The 13,954-nt window shown below is 39.6% G+C and overlaps 1 protein-coding gene across 1 annotated transcript in view; it reads left to right on the top strand.

The window, feature by feature from the left end:
• LOC133003696 (F-BAR and double SH3 domains protein 2-like) overlaps positions 1–13,954 on the top strand; it is a 115,913-nt gene that overhangs the window by 85,846 nt on the left and 16,113 nt on the right. Inside the window, exons 9-14 of the mRNA XM_061073487.1 lie at positions 2,385–2,507; positions 3,200–3,295; positions 7,931–8,047; positions 8,145–8,249; positions 13,386–13,475; positions 13,614–13,676. Coding sequence (XP_060929470.1) covers positions 2,385–2,507; positions 3,200–3,295; positions 7,931–8,047; positions 8,145–8,249; positions 13,386–13,475; positions 13,614–13,676 — 594 coding nt within the window. The remainder of the gene's footprint in view (positions 1–2,384; positions 2,508–3,199; positions 3,296–7,930; positions 8,048–8,144; positions 8,250–13,385; positions 13,476–13,613; positions 13,677–13,954) is intronic.

The following is a 13,954-nucleotide window of genomic DNA, read 5'->3' as shown; positions in this document are numbered from 1 at the left end:
CACCCCCCAACAGAAAGATCAAAATATGCATAATGAGGAAGCCTGTGTGCTTTTCACAGGTTTGAGACATCTCAAAGAAAAGGCCACCCCGTAGAGCAGAGCGGCATCGATGGCACACATTGATCACACTTGCAGACAGACAAAAAATTGCTTCACCACAACAGCAAATATACAGCTCAGACAGTATATGCTTTCTACTTTCATTCGTATGAAAATGGCCTGTTTCTTAATCAGTGCTCTTTATCTAAATCTTGTTTATTTCAGTTTTTTAATGTTTAAACCGGAGCAAAGAATATTATCGATTACATGTGGAGAGATGACTGACAGAAAAAGAATAGGTTTTCTGGGGATGATGGCTGAGGAGGCTTAAAGTTAATCATATTGTTAAGATCAGGAGTCCACTTTGTAAACAGTGACTGTACAAAGTGCTTTACCTAGATGCTGCAATAACACACACCTTATGTGGAGCACTGCTGTCCTTGTCAATGCGACAGTTGTAGTGAGAGGGCAGAGGAAGAACATGCTGCTCCACATCTCCCTCTGCTGTTGGCAGTCGATGTCTGTATTACTGTACACTTCAATGTCCCCTGCTACAAACACACACACACATGCACACGATACAAGTCAACCTCAGCCGCCCTGTCTGGCTCTCATAGGTGTAGTTAGTCGAGGCGGTTTCAGTCATTCAACCCAAACACACTAGCAAACCCACGCACTCACACAATGACCATGACATGGGGATGGGGCTTTTTCTGGTAGCTGACTCACTTCTTTTCAACATTACCGTAAATGGATGAAAAGAGGAGTGAAGGGAGGGAAGAAAAATGAAGGAGGAAACGAGCGGACTGATGTGGGAACATTTTGAGTCAAGCCGGCCAACAACCCAGCCTTAATGACATAATTTCCTTGTCAATACGCCATTGTTTTAAAACGTCTGTGTAATACGTGTGTGTGTGTTGTTTTTTTTTGCTCAGTTGTGCAAAGGCTGTATTCAAGTTTTTGTGCATATTGAAAAAAAATTGTGCGTGAGTGTGAGAAAAGGCCATTTGTATGTTTTAGCATGGGAGAATATAGTCTTGGCCTAAAACATCCACTGACCAACAAAGAGTGTAAGACGATTTCTGAAAGTGTGAGCTTCAGTGAAAACCAGAGGAGTGTATGCATGTCTGAGTATTTGAGAGTTTGTGTGTGTTTTTGAATTGGAATCTGAACCCCTTCACCTCCCCCTGCAGCTGTGTGAGCACGATCCAAAGAACACTTGTCACATCCCCCCACACGTATCTCTCAGCCTGTCTCTCTTTCTCTTTTCTCACCAATTATCACCTTTTATACCTTTTCAAACTCTCTCTCCTCTCCTCCACTGCCATTAACCCTTCTCTCTCTCTCTCTCTCTCTTTCCTATCTGTCTGTTTGGCAGGGCAGCCTACAGCTTGGCAGCACTACCACAGCTCCCCATTGAAAGGCTGTTCATTTGGAATATTTTTATTTTGCTTCATCTGGAACCTCTAATGATAAGAACTGTCAAATGAAAAAAGTTGCTTTGTTTCTGTCCTTCCTTTGACTTTCTACCGCCTCCTTCTCTCCTCTTGTCATTTGTTTCACTTGTTCCCTTCTCTACCTTCTTTTTTTTTTTTTCTCAGTTTAGTTTCATTGATAAGAATCTGTCCCGGACGAGAGTTCGAATTTCAGTTACTCTGGCTGATAAGACCCCTAGTCGGGTTAAAGCTGGAAATTTCTTTGATTAACATGATGTCACCCTTTTGACCAACAAGAACAATAACAGGATACGGTTTCCCTCCCCGACAGGAGTCTGTTAGTACACAACAACACAGCCTGATCAGGCGGCTGAGTAGGAAGACTGTGTGCGAGAGTTTTAACTTCGACTTCAGTTAAGGGTCATGTTATTGGGAAGTACTTTACAACAACATCAAGGGCTATAGTGAGGAGCACTTCTTTAAAGTCCTGAAGAGGATCTTGAAGAAGGCCCGAGGGCCAAAACATGTCTTGATGAAAGAAAAAAACACATGGAGCCAGACTGTCTGTCCTGTTTCCTGAGGGCAGACACAACATGCTTGTCTTATCAACTATTAGGACATTCACAGTTTATGTCTTCTATTGCTGATGTTGTGTAAAGGTAAGGCAATTTGCAACGATTGAAAATGTTGTGTGTTTTAAGGCCTGTTAAATCAAGGCCTGTCACATCTGAATGAATGTAGCGTAAAAATTGTATATGTCTAATATTCACTCTCTTTTTCTGTCTGGGTGTCCCCTCCTGATTTCTCTTGTGCTCTCTAATTCATTATGAAGTATTATGGAATGACGTTGAATTAATCCTTTCTTTTGTGATAAAACCTAGTCCCTCTCTCTCTCTTTGTGTCCTCCAGGCCTTGGATGGCAGAATCTACGAGCATGTGAAAGACTACCTGGTGTCGCTGTGTCATACTGAATTAGAGGCCTCCCAAGCAACACACAACACCTTCCAGTTCCTGCTGGACAAATCCACCAGGGTGAGTCAGGTCTGCTGGGAAATATCATCCCAACCTTTTGACATAATAACATGATTAAAACACTCTGTTAGAAGCAGGCACTGTAAGGAAGTAAGGAAGGATTATTGTTTTATTTTTTCATATATTTTAGTGCTTATCTTTGCATTGGCTTGTTGTTTGTCTTCACAAAGCTTGCATTTGTACTTGCGTGTGGCTTTATTTTAATGCGTTAAGCATATGGTTTGAATCACATTTTGCAAGTGCGTTTAGGTCCAATGTGTGTCCAAATCAACAGCGGGAAAAAAGTTGATTGTGTCAGGCGCAAGGTGGAAGAGGCTTATGGTCTCTTTATTGATAATGGTGTTTTTAGGCTGTAACTAGCAATAAACCATCAGCGTATCGTCTCCCCTTCCCTTTAAAAGAAAGCTGATCGATCTTGTACCTTAATGGATGCTTTTATAAGGGCCCAGTCCCACATACACAAACGTGTCAGTGGCAAACTTTCACCTCCCGTTCATGAATAAACGGCAAATAGAACATTTGCTACGTGTTGTGAGGCAAATCGTAACGCAGCTTCAGCACAGTGGGTAACCAGCAGAGTACACAAGTGCTGTGCACCATGTTGGAGCATAGGCACATGGTGTAATTGGAGTCTGAAGTCTGCATGAACTTGACTGTGCTCCGCTCACAATATGTTCCTGTCTATCTTACAGATAATTGAAGAGTTCAACCAGCAGCTGTTCATGCAGGAGAATCCAGTGTTTCACAAAGCACACGACTTTCAGTTCCAGCCAAGTGAATGTGACATGGTGAGACACATACTTTTATATAGTTTGTATTCTTTGGACATGAACCTGTTCACACAGCAGGTTTGTCAATTTATTGCATGTATATGGGCAGTCGTTCCTTCGTGTCTTCAAAAGACTTTGCATTTACTCTCACGCACACAGACACACACACACACACACACACACACACACACACACACACACACACACACACACACACACACACACACACACACACACACAAACACATAATCAGCCTCTTATGGTGCTAGTTGTGGGTTTTCTCTCCTACTCTTTCTGTCCCCTACAATCTATTATTTTATATCTGTGGCTGCTCATCTCAATTTAGTTGAGTCACTGAAACAGAATATGCGTTACATTGAATACCATGCTTGTTAAAGAAAGACATTAAAACATTGGGCCTGTGAGGCGAGGCTCTCATCTTCCCTATTCTCCAAGAAAATAGAGAAATTATACAGGAAAATATTGTGAATATTTTCTCTTGAGCCTTTGGAGATTTATTCATGTTAATTCAGGATGGAGTCATGTAGTTAACCAGTGTCTGGCATGATAGAAGTATGAATCTACTCTGTCTAATTTTAATCACTGAAATAATAAATCTCTGTCCATTGGGAACTTCTCTTTGTAGTCATCAAGTTAATATAAAAATTATTTCAAATCAAGTGGTTGTTGAATGATCATAATATTTTATATTGTCGTCAATTGATAATCTGTGATCATAATGGAGCTGCGGGAGCCATGCTGTCTCACCCCTCCAGGGCCTTGTTAAGTACTGCTGGCTAAAAAAAGAGACGTCTCCCATTAGACACTGGTCCTAATTCCTATATCCTTTTCTCCTGTGTCTGAGTCATGTTGTGCTCTCTCCGTTCTCAGCTTCTTTGAATCTTTCACCTTTTCACTCACCTTCTCCCACTCTGATCTTTTTTAACAATGTACTCTTCCTTCTGTGAGCCTCCTGTTCAACCTTTGCTAACACTTTCCTCCTACACTTTTCCCCCCCTATTAACCTCCTCCCTTTGTCTACGTGTCTGTGTGAATGCATTGCTGCTCTTGGGTGTGTGTGTGTGTGTGTGTGTGTGTGTGTGTGTGTGTGTGTGTGTGTGTGTGTGTGTGTGTGTGTGTGTTTGTGTGTGTGTGTGTGTGTGTGCTGGGGATACTGGTCTGCGTCTATGTGTGTGTGCCAGACTCTGAGCTCGGTGCAGCAGTTGGTGGACATTGAGCCGTCGCCCGTCAGTGCTATGAGAATGACCCTGGCACAGGTAGTCTTAATTGTTAAATTTCCATTTGCATTCTTGACACAATCCATGAATCATCACGTCCATTTATGTTCTAATATATTTCTTTATTTAGTGATATTGACCTGAACTGAGGCACTGGTTATATATCAACCACTGTGTCCATATGAGCAGAGTATTTGCATATTGCTCTCTTCTTAAACAGACTGCTTAACTATAAAGTGCTGAGTAGTTTTTCTTTCCTGGTTTAACTCTGATTGACTGCAGACAGTCAGACAGACAGTAGTTCCACTTGCATAACCTTCACATCCCTGCTGTCTGTTCCTAAACAGACAGTGGAGCAGCCAGGCAAGCACATCTAGTCAGTTCAACACAAAGGGCATATTTGAGCACATATGGGAGCGTGAGCATGATGAAAGACTTTCACATAAATTGCAAGATTATTTTGTCCGGCAAACATGTAATCTGTCAACACGTATAAAGGTGAACTTCATGACAGCTTGCCAAAGTGTTTTGATTCTCCCGTGTGGCTGGCTGCAGTATAGGTAATACATCCTGCCTCCTCCATGTAAATGAATGGGTCAAGGGCGTAAACTAAAAACTCCAAGTACACAACAAATAAGTTCTTCGCATTTTAGGTAGTTCTTATCACACTGATGTTTGTTTAGATATTCATTTTCTGGTAGCTTTGGTGTTAATTAGTTATTTGATGCTATAAAAAAAGTGTTGTGATTGACAGCGGAGACTGACACACTATTGGTTGAGGGTGTGTATCAGAGGGACAACGATACTGCGGCTCCATAAGACCTTATAAACCCTTAATTTCCTTGTTGCTTTAGTGAAACAAGAGAGCTGCATTTGCTGGATGGCTGAATACTGCTGTTATGATAGTGGGATCAGAGCACTGTGATGCCGTCACACTGTCGTGTGATGGTGACCAGTGGCGTCCCAGCACCAGATGATTCATTACATGCCGAAACCTTGTTGCATCATCTGTTGAAATGTCACTACGCGATCATCGCCCTCCTGTATAGATGAGTCAATGTTTGGTGTGTGGGATTTGTTTGCACATTTGCAGTGTGTTATAGGTTCAAGATATGGTCACTGTAAGTTTTTGTTTTTCTTGTTGTTGTTTGTGTATATGTGCATATTTTAGTTGTTTGTATTTAATCTAAACCTTCCCACTAAAATCAAGACACATGCTGTATGTGAGTATGTGACCAAATAACAAAGAAGGTTATCATATTATAGCATATTATAAATATTTGCTTTTCTAGGACCTCATGTTAAATAATACTGAAAATAAGACTAAATTGGATTACGGATTCTCTTGTGTTAAACTTGCAGCTGTTTGCAAATTCCTGTTTTATGAGAACACCTTACATTTTTTCTTGGCAATTAATCCACACAGAATGTCTAATCATAGCAATGTATTAGCCGCAGTCAGGGCGTACTACTTTCTGCTCTGCTGTAGGTTGTGCAGACACCCTGGAGTCTCAGGCTCCCACTGCTTTTAAAAATTCATTAAAACAGCTTACACAGGAATACTACCAGAGGTGCTGTGCAATTTGATGTATTGCATCAGTCAGGACGGTGGTTTGTCTCTCTCTGAGCTGTGGAGGTCTTTTTTTAGAGACTGTGACTTGTTTGAAACGATTCTCACCTACTTCAGAACAGTGCATTCATAGCTTCACAACGAGGCAAGAAAATGGCTGGGTTCAGAGAAAACTAATGTAATAGTAAAGACACTATGTGACCCAAGGCCCCAGGTTTTAGTCTTTGATATTCCTAGTCCCACTTTTCAACCAGTGTACTGTACGTCGTGCCTCCCATTCATACACACAGGAACACTTTGTTCTTACAGCTTTACACCCAAGGTTTCAAAATAGCAGTTGTACTATCAAGTGATCTAAATTACTGTTACGACAGTGAGGGTTGTTATTGAAGTACAGTATGATCTCATTCTTTTATATTTACTGTGCTTTACCTCACATTCCCCTTAGCTGTAAGGCGGACTAGTTGCATTTTTGATTTATAAATCTGAATATAATATAATCATGGATTATCCACATTACATTATGATAATTCTTAATTTTATTTAAAAATTGTCTGTTATTGTCCTAGTTAGCTTACAGGTTCACAATACCCCGAAAAAACATTTGAATTGCATAAATAATGTGTCGAAATTAACAAGACATAAATGCAAAATACATAAATGAAATGTAACAGTACTTGTGGAGTGTCATAGAAACCAGTAATTGCTTATATGAAAACCAAGGGTGCCAAGCTTCACCAGTCCTAACACATCATCTCGCCATGTTAATGAAAATATAAAGATATTCCTGGATCTGTTTGTTTATCTAGTTCCATTCCAAAATATAACGGTTTAATGGTTCTTCCACTGCCCACATTCATGGACAACGGCTGAATAGTTTTGTATACTAACAGATAAACAGACAGAGAAAAGCACATGAAAACATAATCTCCTTTGCAGATGTAATACACTGAAGAATGACTTTTTACAGGCTTACCATCATGCTGTAAAAGCTGCCATATGAGCAACTTAAACAAAGGAGGAGATCCATATACTGTACGTTGCATGGTGTTCAGCTTTCACATTTTCCCTGCAGCACATAAATACTGGTAGGACGTTTGAAAGAAGCTCCAATTCAGCCTTTAAACTCTATCAATATTCTACCAATCATTTTAACAAAATATCGAGACAGAACTTTGCTCTCTCCACAACGTGTCAGTTTACAGACACTGTTTAAATCAGGTGTTTTGTCTCCGCTTTAACTCCCTGACACGCTCCCTCACATGAACGTAATTAAGCCGTAAATCTCTAGTGTGAAGCTCTGGGTTTCACACCTATACTTAGCTTAGTTGTGTGCCCTCTTGTTACTGAAGCAGCACATAATTAATAGATATGATGTGCATGGAAACTTGGAATTAAAATATTGTGTAGTTGAGTCTGAGGCTAAAGCTCTTTTATTATCAGATTAAGGTGAACCTCAGGCTCTCAGGTCTCTATCAGTGACACTGGGTGGGTGTACGTCTTGAGGCTCCGTTATTTAGGAGGTGAAATCTAATGTCATATTTTTTCATACTTTTCTTACTAATTTGTGTAACATTATAGGATACAGATATATGCTACAGTTTGCTTCAGCTTTGTATGAAAATTACTCCATTATTCCATCAGCATAACAATAGAGCACACCCTCTATCAATTATGTGTGAAGGAAACCATCTTTCTCTCACACTTTCTTTAGCTTTATTAACAGCTTCTGCAAAGCAAACACCTTGTGCTGTTATTGCTGATACTGTACTTATATGTACACTTGTGTGTGTGTGTTTGCCTACCATGATGGCGTGTGTGTGTGTCCATGTTTGTCTATATTAGAGTCGTCAGCTGGAGTCGGATACAGGGACAACGGAGGAGCACAGTCTGAACAAAGAGGCCAGGAAATGGGCAACAAGAGCGGCCAGGGAACACAAGAATATCATCCATTACAAGAGAGTAAGATTTTCTCACACACACACTTGTGTTTTCAATTTATACCCATTGTAGAAATTCAGTAACCAAAGTTATGTGTTTGTCTGTGTGTTGTTTTCAGTCTCTGGAGGAGTGTGAGAGCCATGGTTTGCCCAACACAGAACAAGGCAGACTTGATCTGGAACTGAAGATAGAAGACACCAAAGAAAACATGCGCCAAGCTGAGGTGTGTGACTCAGATTGTCGACATTTATCTTTTATCATGTAATGTAACGGAGGATAAATTGTGGGAAATTTTATCTGTGTCTAGTATGACTTTTGTCTCGTCCAAAGACATTCAAAGACAGATGAAATTGGACTGTCAGCTTGTTAGCTCTGTGATAGATTAGCCTCAAGCTTTGACTACTATGCACAGTTTGCATTGGTATGGAGAATTAAAAAAATTAATTACTTGCAAATATGCAATCTATATTTATATGACCGCAGCAGTGTCAATATAGAGTTAGTCTGTGGGTTTTCTTTATTCAAGAGCCCGGCCTTTCAGTTCGAGAACAGGACTTATTTATGGCACATTCTGATTTTGTAAAGCTTTCATTCAAACCACTGCCCTTGCACTCACATATGCGCTGCTTGTGTTTAAATTTCCTGCGCTCCAGCCTCAGCTTTGTGCAACAAGTCTGTCAAAATTCGCCAACCAATATAATGCCAGAAGTATATGACGGAAGAAATCTGTCCAAGCAACGAAATATTAGTGTGAAAGCGCACAGTTTTTAGCAGAGCAGAGCAAATCCAAGCACAAGCAGGGAGTATATGAATGTGAGTGCAGGGTTTTGAGCCAAAGCATTACAAAATCTGAACATGAAATAAAAAACTGAAACTGAAAGACCACAATCTTGTATAAAAGTAGGGAAAAAAAACAAACAAGTCTCACAAACAAACCCTCACACAACAATCACAATGATAGTGTAACTTTCTGTCTTGTCATATTCCCCCTACTCGGATTTGGGCTGAGCGACCAATTATTTAGTGTTTTGAGTGAATCAGTGGCAGTCTGCTCTGCAGCGTGGCTGATATAGCAGCAAGTAAATAGCAAACCTGGCACAGGACTGATCAGTCCACCAAGTTTAGGATGTATGAAACTTTCAAGTTATTTATCCACATATCATCCTCTGCTCTAAGTGGATTTGCACAAATCTGAAAATACTTTTGGAGAGTAATGTCTCATCTAATGAGATTTATATCTAATACTTTAAGTGCTGTAAACTTTTTCATTTTTTTTGTTCTTCCTCTTTTGGCTTTCCATCCACACATCTGTCTCTCCTTCCTTCTCTTTATATTCTCACCCCCTCTCTTTTCCTTCTCCACCCCTCAGCGATATCTATCATTTATGTATTGATTCTCACAGATGCAACGTGTCACGCTGTGAATGAGAACACTGCAGTGTCTCTCATCTTCCTCACCTCCTTTCGGTTTCTGTTCTCTCTCAAAAGTACCTGCGTTTCATCTCTCAGTTTCTTTTTCCTCCTTGACTTTGCAAAACTCTTTCTCTTTGCCTCTGCCACCATTTCTTATGAGGTTTCACATACGAATCTAGCACCCTCTGCTGTCAGGTATTATATTTCTTCCCGCATGTTACCTTCCGCTTACCTTCTGACTGATCACTATTTATCTCTCCCTTCTTTTTTCCCTCTAAAATATTGCAAATTATTGGCAAAAGAGTATGTCATGTCATGTTGCTGCTTCTTCGTGATAGACAAGCTATCTTTTTGTCGTTATTTTAGTTGACCTTACTCTTCAAGAATATTTTGGAAACACCCTGCAGCCTGTGATCTCACTCAATACAGAAAAATTAGGGAGTATGTTAATTGCAAAGTGCAGACGTGACCACGCCACCTTTCCCCCCCCACCCTCTCTCTCTTCCTCTCTGCATCAGCCTCTCGCTCACACTGTCTGTCTGTCTGCAATTCTTTTCTGCAGCATTACCTTGAGTAAGAGGATGAATATTGTATGAGCTCATTTGGTACAAATGGCTTCATCACAGAGCTCTTATCTCAGAATTATAAAGGGAGTGAAAGCAGCACAAAGGACATTATCCAGGTTTGATTACAACATGATCTGTATAGTGATAGTGCAGGTCTTTCCTTTAACAGTAAGTCCCATCTTCATCCCATCAAGCATTTTTGTAGTAGCTTTTTCAACACATTGTTAGTAAGAAAAACAAATAAGCCTATAATTACTGGTAAAGAAAAAAGGGATAAATGATATTTATCCTTTAAATGTATTTTAAATAAGGCACATTTACTCAATAGATAAATGTTTGGCAAGTCCTGGGTAATAATCCATGTTTTACTTTAGTATCATCGTCATCAGCTAAAAGCGTATTGATATTTCAGAAGCAGCAGGTCTGCAACGTGAGCTTAAGGAGCGGAGGTTGCCACCAGCCAATAAGAGAGATTGAAAACATAGTCAGCTTTGTTGTCCGTCTTCATTTACTGATTTTTAATATACCCCACTTTTCCCTGTGACAACATCTTAAATCCTTGGATGGCCTACTGAGTTTCAGAATGAGTGTTTGGTGTGGGTTGACTGTCTGTGCTAAAACATCATGATTTAATGCAGGTAAAAAGCAAATATGTCACAGTTTTGATGGAAATCAATAAACACTGAAAGGAACAGTACAGTTTTGTATTCTTCGCTCTACAGATGCTGGTCTGACTGTATCGGCTTTGACAGAGTTCTGACTATTTCTGTATCTCTGTGCATAAAGAAACTACAGATGCTGGAGTTGTGTCTCTTCAAAATTAGAGAATATATATTATGGCTTCAAAAATATCACAACACAATTAATTGATATGGCATGACATGCTGTGATAAAAGTAAAGTGAAAATTACTGTAATGATTTATAAATTCTAATGTATGTTTGACATAATGACAGCTTGCCACAGGCTAGTCGGACTTCTCGACTGGAGCTTTTGATATGAATAAAGCAACATATCTCAGAGATGAAATGAGGCATCAGGATAAATCTGCAGCACATTCCTTATCCTCTTCAGACAAAAAAAATACCTGAAATACTTGTGAGATTTTAACAACACAAATTTGAGAGATTGATACTTGTGTGGAAAAAATCTAATCCTGACAGAGTATAAGGGGAAAATATCTGATATTTGGAGAATAAAAGACGCTTTACAAGATATAATATTGTAATTACAATAATACATTTTAATATTATGACAAAAAAGATTCTACACGTGAATCTATATTGTCCTAGCATTATAACTCTATTTCTGGTCAAATAACGACTTTGTTCTTGTAATAGTAGGACTTTGTTCTCGTAATTTATTTATTTTCTTTTTCCTGTCGTACTATTGAGCTCAAAGAGCTGAAGAGATTTACAAGAAATATTATCTTGTGTGTAAGCTGCATTATATAGTATTTTTGCACTGTCAGCATACTTGTAAGGCAGGAAAATGTTTGATATTTTCTGTGAATTTCTCTGAGAAATGATCTAATCATTGGCCTCTGTGCCTCCTCTTTCTAAGAGGTTCTCAGAGGATGAGAGAGTGAGAATGATTGAGACAAGAGTCTGTCTTCATAATAATAAGCTGTTGAAGGCTGTTCTCAAACTGGCTCTACGAGACAATCTGGCCTTATTAACACGTGGCATCAGCATCTGTCAGAAACAGAGGAGGTTGTGCTCCCAGACACATGAAACCAAACAAAGGAGTGAAAAACTGATTGGAAATAGCATCTAATTTCCTCTGCACTGACATACAGTATTAACATCTTTGGTAATTAGAACACGGACACAGTGACAAAGATGTATCAACATGCCCATTTGGTTTGGTTATTGAAACACTGCACAAATTATGTCTATTATATCTGCTCTATTGTTGTGACCAACCAGTTCCCTTAAGCTGTTGTAGCTTTGGGATTGTGAATCAAACTACAATACATATAGAGCATAACAGTGATGCCCACTTTTAGAATGGTTCCGGTTCCAGAGTAAATATCTCATTCATTTTATCCATTGGTGTTTCAGAAAATCCTCATAAAAAGATTTTTTAACCTGGAACCAGGCTGAGAAGCTATAAGATGAGTCATAACCATAAAATTGATGCATAGAAAAAACTAATGTTGGAACATGGAAAAAGGTATAAGACTTTGTAAAATAATAATTTAAACCATGCAAATGATCTCTTTCCAACAACTTCCAGCATGGTTCGTCTTGAATTTAACCTCCTTAATATAGTGTCGCTATATATTGTAATTGTTTGTATCTTGTATGTTTGAATATAGTGTTCATATAGTGGTTAGTATAGTAACCCTAGTGCAGTATCGCTGAATGATCATAGCCGACGTGCGGTAATCAATAGTAGTATTGGCCCAACTTGATCCAACTGTGTTTCTTTATGCCTAACATTCTCTGACTCAACTGAAATTCTCTGTACAACTGTTCTCATCTTCTGGTCTCACCACTTCTAAACGATTTAAATCAGACATAACGTACAATAACGCACTATTAGTTAAGGCCAGAGCTGAGCTTTCCTGCGGCAGTTTCTCTACATGTCTATCATTCAATCCATTTTTCTGTCGGCCTTTCTGTCGGTTATAATGATTACAGCTGCCCAGATGGACTCTCTCTCTGTACGAGGGTGTGCAGTCTTTCCACCACTGATCTGTTCTCACACTACTGGCTGCTTATTTTGTTAACTCAAACTAATGAACTGCACTGTTGCTCATTCTTTTAATCATTCATGTCTAACTGGCAAGTATTTTAACATTTCTTTCCTTTGATCCAGTATGTAAATGGTCCAACAGCAGCAGCAGCAGTAATGGTAGCTGGTGCCTTTCTCTAGCATTTGTTGGGTTCTACTAATGGAAAAGAAAAACTGATGTGTTTAAATGGGCTCTGGAACTTTATTGATCAAAGCTGGGGAGTCTATCTTGACAGTGAATCAGTCTGTCTCTGTGGGAGTGAGGCATCAGCTTTCAATCTGCTCTGTCAGCAGCAGTGAGGAAGAGAAGGAGTGGGTAGTGATGGAGCAAATTGATGAAAACGGTAAAAGACAGCAAGAAGAAAAAGAGAAAAGATCCGAGATAAAAGCTGCGAGTCTCATCATGTTGTCTCGTTGGGAAAGAACAAATCACAAGCTCAGTTAAGACTGCATTTTACAGGGTCAATGTAGCAACATGGACACACAGTGGCTCTATGAGACAAAGGTTTACTTATTGTACATACAAAGACAAATAAGATTTAAGATGCTTTATTTAAATGATGACAACATACTGTTAATGATATATTTGAGTTAATGATATATTAGATTTTCTTAACATTTCTCACCTCTTCTCTCTCCAAAGACGATAAAGTTGAAAGCGGAGGCTCGGTTGGACCTTCTACGGCAGGTGGGGGTTGCAGTGGACACCTGGTTGAAAAGTGCCATGAACCAGGTTTGTTTTGTCTGAGTGTTGTAGAAAACGTGTACATGCACTCAATGTATCTGTGTGTGTGGGTGTGTGTGGCTGTGTGTGTGCATGTCTGTTTGAAGTATGTGTATAAAACCCCCTCACTCTCTTTGCATGCTGTAGGTGATGGAGGAGTTGGAGAATGAACGTTGGGCCAGCTACACTTCCCACGATCCCTCACTGTCGGTGAGACACGTCCCCTCACTGTGTCTACGTTTCTTTCTTGCCAAGCCAACGGAACTTAACAAACAGTTATTATTCTTATGACAACATTAACAATAAAACTCTAGACATAGCAAAAGATACAACTGTTCTTGACTTGACTGGAAAGAACTGTTTCACCACACAACATAAGTCATAGCTGTTTGTATTGGCTGCATGGTGGCCTCACTAACTCACCTCAAACCATCAGAGCACTCAATTGTGTCACTGTATGCTAGTCACATAACTTCTATACTGGCTCA

This window comes from Limanda limanda, chromosome 6 (assembly GCF_963576545.1).
Source record: "Limanda limanda chromosome 6, fLimLim1.1, whole genome shotgun sequence".
NCBI lineage: Eukaryota > Metazoa > Chordata > Actinopteri > Pleuronectiformes > Pleuronectidae > Limanda > Limanda limanda.
Note: the sequence above shows the minus strand (reverse complement) of the source record. Positions and strands in the feature narration are given on the sequence as shown.